The sequence below is a fragment of the Solanum dulcamara genome, chromosome 6 (assembly GCF_947179165.1).
Source record: "Solanum dulcamara chromosome 6, daSolDulc1.2, whole genome shotgun sequence".
Taxonomy (NCBI): Eukaryota; Viridiplantae; Streptophyta; class Magnoliopsida; order Solanales; family Solanaceae; genus Solanum; species Solanum dulcamara.
Window position 1 is genome coordinate 70,777,349 of NC_077242.1, and position 6,389 is coordinate 70,783,737.

Consider the following 6,389-nt stretch of genomic DNA (forward strand, 5'->3'; position numbering starts at 1 on the left):
TGACCTTGTTGTCCACAATAGCTGCATGTTATTTTTGATTTTTTGAATCTATCTTCTCTCAATTGTTTGTCTTTTATATTTTGGCCTCCCAGGAGGTCTCTTTCCAAGTGGTGAAAGTACAACTTCTTCAAGAACGTGTGTTGGTATATTTCAAGTGCTTTCATCTTGTAGGGGATTCAAGTGAAACTGGTATGTCAACAATAAATTCCCTCTTGTGTAGTAATTAGAGCAATATTTTTCATAACTAGTGTGTTTTGTTGTTAAAACAGCCAAACCATGTGGACATGGCACCTCATCCAATTGAAATATCCCACATGTGCATGTACGTTGTTGAAGACATATTGTGAATCGTGTAATGACATCAAGTACTGTATACATATATTGATTTGTCTCCCTAACCTATAAAAAATAAGAAAAAATATAAGCAAGAGAGATATTACATGTGAATCAGAAGAAAAAATACTAGCAAAAAGAAATTTACAAATACCATACTCTTAATTTCTCCGATGCAGTTTTGTTACGTTGTAGAATTTTTTCATACTTTTTCCCAAGGTAAAATCCTAAAAATATTGTCTTTGACCTGTTATTGTTATTCCATTTTTGAACAAGTTATCACATGAATTCTAGGAGGTGCAAAACTGTAAGAACTTTGGCATGTCTTGTTCTTGAATTGACTGATTCTGCAATGTTTGATGTCATCATCCAAGTCCTATTTACCTGAGCATGAACACATGACCATTTGTTGTATCCAATGTTCAGCAAGTAGTCTTTAATCCTCTTGTCTATCTTTTCAACAATTTCCATATATTGATTAAACTCTACCGTGGTGTATGTTTTTGCCATAGAGTAGAACAATTCTGTTACCTTTTGCTGACTCTTTTGGAAGTTTTTCATTATGTTTTGCAACAAGTGCCATATACACGCGAAATAAGGTATTTCATCATAGACAGTTGAAGTTGCCTTAATAATGCTTGCATGCCTATCCGAAACGATACACATCTCTGATCTTTGACCAAATGCCTCTCTGAATTATTCAAAAAACCACCTCCAAAATGCATCATTTTTTGAATCAACAATGGCATAAGCAAAAGGCAGTATACTCCCTACATCAGGTATAATGTTTAATACATTTTTAATACATTTTTGTTTCATGTGTAATACACTTTTAATACATTGTGCAGACTTTTAATACAAATTAAAATTAGAATTTCATTTATAGAAGAATTAGTATTGTATTCGAAAAGTCTCACCTGTTGCATCTAAGGTATTAGCTGTTAGCATTGTCCCTTTGTATGCTCCTTTTAGAAAAGTTCCATCAACAACTACAATTGGTCTACAATACTCTCATCCTTTTATCGATGTAAACAGAGCTACAAATGTATATAGGAAATGGTCATCCTCTGATTTGTGCAATCTTATATAAGAACCAGGGTAAGTTGCCTCTAGTATATGAAAGTAACTTAGCAACTTTACATATGATTGAGCTGGATCACCTCGGACTAATTCAAAAGCTTTTTCTTTAGCTCTCCAAACTTGTATATATGTGAGCTGCACACCATATTCCTGTAACATGTCATTTTGTATATCTCTTGGTGTGTAGTTGACATCTGGATCAATACATTTGTCAACAATAATACTCCCAACAACTGTCTTTGTTGCTTGTCTTTCTGATAATGAATTATGTAGCAACAAACACATGTGTTAGCTTTCAAAATCTCTAATAGCAAACATTTGAGATTTATTCACGCTTGAAGCGCGTAAATTCCAACTACAATTTTCTCCAAGGCATTGTATTGAATAGCTGTTGAAAAAAAATTATTAATAGACAATCAATAGTATAAACTAACTTGAATTTGAGTCTTACCATGTTGAGTTTGATCTCAATGTCTTGAATTCAAAGTGTTTAAGAATGGAATGTCTTTTTAGTGCACTAGTAAGGACATATTTATTTTTGTAAACTTGATCTTTCTCAAAAAAAGATTGATTGGGGTTAATAATGATGCCTGATTGTATTTCTTCTTGCTCATCAACTTTCCCACATGATCCAAATCCAATTAACTCCAGCGCATCACCGATACCACTAAATGCATTAGAAAAGTATGAATTGTGTGTAATCCTCATGTCTTCTGAAGTGTCTGAACATAATAGTGGAATTAAGGTGGAATCACTCTTCAAGTTGACCGATTCAATAGTTGTAACACATAAAGGGCATTTTGACATATCTCTATGTTTCTTTTTTGTTTCAATATACACTTTTACTCCCATATCGTTATGAATTTGAATTAGAGGAGACCTTTCATCAATCTTATATCTGATTTCAACTTTACTTGTTGATGTATCTATTGACAATTGAGCAGCAATCATAGAAACGAGGATAGCAAATGTTGAATCGGTATTTATCTACACACCATCTGCCAAGTAATTAATATACTTGTTGCTAGAATCCCATCGGCCATTGAAGTAAATTAGCACAACCAAATTAGCCATATTTTTCTCCTGCATATTTTTTTGAAGATGCCAATAAAAATGCTGATTTGAAAATAAAACCAGTGTTATGTTTGGCTATGTTGTTGTCACTATTACTTTGACCAAGAAAGTAGTATATTCTCGACAAACAAATAAGAAAAATAGAAATATAAACACAAGCAGGGATCACAAAGATTCCAAATAAAAGGCAATATAGTAGGACAAACTTATTATCAGGCTCACAACTGAAGTCACTCAACTTAATCAGCATCATGCATCATGTGAATTCTCAAGTTTTTCCCATGAAGCACAAATATATGAGTGTCTATATGTATTGTTTATAGTATCATATTTATTATAAGAATAAAAGATTTTCCTAAAATGCAAGAATTAAACCTTCAGCTTTTTTATATACTTGTATATAAATCTATCAACCAAAAACTTAACTGATCATATAGCTAATCAAATAACAACTGGAAAAATATGTCACTGCAAAGAAAATAAGTACTTAGAGGATGGATAGAAAAAAGAGAAAGATCATATACATGATCAGTTTACGGATTGGCTAGTGCATTCCCTAGCAAAGTGGTCTGCCTTTCCACAATATATTAATTAAACTTGAACAACAAAGGTATTACACACACATTAAACTTGAATTAGAAGAGAATTAGACAAGAATGAAACATGTATCTAATGAAACCAGCCTTCTTTGTAAGCCACAGAAATGAATTAAACTTGAATTAGAAGAGAATTAGACACGAATGAAACATGTATCTAACAAAACCAGCCTTCAGTGACATGTAGGCCACAAAAATGAATTAAAGTTGAACAACAAAGGAATTAAACTCATATTAAACTTGAATTAAAAGAGAATTAGAGACGACTGAAACCTGTAGCTAATGAAACCAGCCTTCTCTGTAAGCCACAAAAATAAATTAAACTTGAATTAGAAGAGAATTAGACACGAATGAAACATGTATCTAACAAAATCAACCTTCAGTGATCTGTAGGCCACAAAAATGAATTAAAGTTGAACAACAAAGAAATTAAACTCACATTAAACTTGAATTAAACGAGAATTACAGACGACTGAAACCTGTAGCTAATGAAACTAGCCTTCTCTGTAAGCCATAAAAATGAATTAAACTTGAATTAGAAGAGTATTAGACATGAATGAAACATATAGCTAACAAAATCAACCTTCAGTGATCTGTAGGCCACAAAAATGAATTAAAATTAAACAACAAATGAATTACACACACATTAAACTTGAATTAAACTGTAAACATAGGAGATCAAAGTTAAATAGATAAACATATGGTGAATCTGAGAAGAAAATAGGATTTGCCGACAGAAAAATCACCGATTAACAATAGTTTGAACAAGTAATCGCTGCAATCAAAAAAAAGAAAATCGGTAATAAAAATAAAAAAAAATGGAGAAAATTTCGCATGAATATTGTTGAATATCGTACTATTTGTTGCTCAAGTTTGCTTCTTCCTCTTTTTGTCTATGGAGAACAAAAAAATTTCTTCTGAGAAGTGATATTCCACCGAATACACATCACTTAATTGCAAAATTGGAGTACAAATGTTGTAGAAAGTTGTGGTTGAGAAGCTATGAAGCTAAGTATAGCCCTAATTTTGAAGAAAATTATGGGTGAGAAGATTGGAGAGAATATTGGTGTAGCAAATTTGGAGAGAAACAGGAAAAGAGAAAATAGCGGGTGAGAATAATTTAATTCAAACAATTTGCTATATATGGTTAAAATAATTATGTTGCTCTATATGGTAAATATTTTTTGAATACTGTACATTTAGGTGATTTGCCCTTAAATAAATCTCCTAATGTTAAGAGTTAATTATATTATGTAGATTTTTTTAGGAATCACATAGTATAGAGAATTAATTATCATTTTTCCTACCCTTTATCAATTTACAGAAATCCCTTTAAAATATGGTAATTTGATATATTAATTCAGTAATCCATATATATTAATTCAGTAATCCGGATACATTAATTAGGATTTTATGTATTAGCAGGTAACATTTAAAGCATGATACATTGAACATAGAGATAATTTATGAATCAAAATTAATGTATCCGGATATAAAGAAGAGAATTTTGAAATTTTTTAAAATGGATGAGAGTAATGGAAAATATGGTAAACAAAACAATGTAATTAGATAATTTTTCCTTATATTATTCCCAATTTTTTTTCAAATTACAAAAATCCCTTAAAAACTTATGAATTTCGTATTCATCACTGGACTTTCGAATACATCAGCAGATGTTCGGATACATAGGGGAATGATGCATCCGAGGGTGGAGATAGAGATGTATTATAGAGAAGATAGAACATCCGAATACATAAGAGATGGATGTATTCGAGAGGGGAGGGATGTACCCGGAAGGGGGGTAGGGATGTATTACCGAGAGGAGAGTGATGTATCCGAGAGAGGATTTTTGATTTTTTTTAAATGTTTGAAGTCTTTAGGAAATTTAAATGCTTTTACGTTTTTAAATGTTTGATATTTTGTTTTGGTCCTTAGTTTATTTTTTATTTGTATCGAAAAATTCTTTTAGAAATATTGAATCCAATTTGAAGAAGAAAAAACGAATCGAATCCAACTAATTGGTACCATATTTTTTCATAACCGAAAATTGAAGAACCAATTCAAAGTTTGATAAAACCAAATCGAATAACCAAACGTCCATCCCTACTTCAAATGGGGAGGGTCTAGTGAGGTATAAATTCTTTAAAAACTGAAATTATGTTCGGACATAACTTGTGGATATTATGATATATAAACATAAATTTATATATGATCCTAAGAAATCATTTTCGATAAAATATTCTCTTGTCTATAGTCTGATTGTACCTTTAAAAATTATGTTGCAACAGTTAAATGCATAGTAATTTATTCAATTCACTTTTTTGTATTCTCAATGATATACAATTGTAAATATAGTTGAATATCACACTTAAGTATGCAATATGTGAATTGTATATCCTATAGGCTACAAGTATATACATACATCCTTTCCAATAAAAAGAAAAAAGTTTAATACCTAATCAATCTCTTAAATTTGTCAGGATATTTCATTTAGATACTCGGATTAAGTCATGTATCAATTGAGAACCTCAACTTCTAATAAAATATTCCAATAGTTTCTCTTTAAATTTTAGATATTTTTTTTGCATGTGTTTTCATTTGTCTATTAGATAGTTAAGTTAACCACATAAAATATGTCATTTCGTTTAATTAACCAAAAAGAATGAGTGGATCAATATACCAATCGAACAATTATAAGCATATTATAAAATTGGTTCATATTTTTTACAAATTCCTATATATCATGAAGTAACTATTAAATGAAAAAAAAATATATAGAATATCTATTTCCATAGTAAAAGTCAATTAGCTAAATCTAGAGCAAGCTTAGCTCGTAAATCTTTTCGAAGTATTTTTCCAGACGGAGCTTTTGGAATTACTTCTATGAAAAATACTCGATTTATTCGCTTGTAGAATATAACCTGTTAAAGTTAATTCACGCTCGCGGTAAATCTTTTTTAGTAATTAATATACATAGTTACAGTTATCCAGAATTTGTATAATTAAGCTCTCAATTGTATAAATTCAGAATTTGTTTGTAAAAATTCAGAATTTTCTAATTGAATAAATCCAGATTTTATATATGCTTACCCTACCATGTATATAGTGATAATATTGATACATTTGATTTCTACAAATTCTGAAAAATTATTAAAATGTATAAATACAGAATTTGTATATACTTATCCTGTTGTATATTGTCAGTGAATTATACAAACGGATTTATATATTCGTAGCGAATTATACAAATGGGTATGCGAATTATATAAACAGCTGCTATAACTATAGTTACGAAATATAATTACC

At 30.2% G+C, this 6,389-nt stretch overlaps 1 protein-coding gene across 1 annotated transcript; it reads right to left on the bottom strand.

Moving 5' to 3' along the window:
• Positions 1-477: 477 nt before the first annotated feature.
• On the bottom strand, positions 478-999 carry LOC129892963 (uncharacterized). Its single transcript, XM_055968464.1, is given in 1 exon segment — positions 478-999. A coding segment is annotated over 1 exon segment (522 nt).
• Between the last annotated feature and the right edge of the window lie 5,390 nt (positions 1,000-6,389).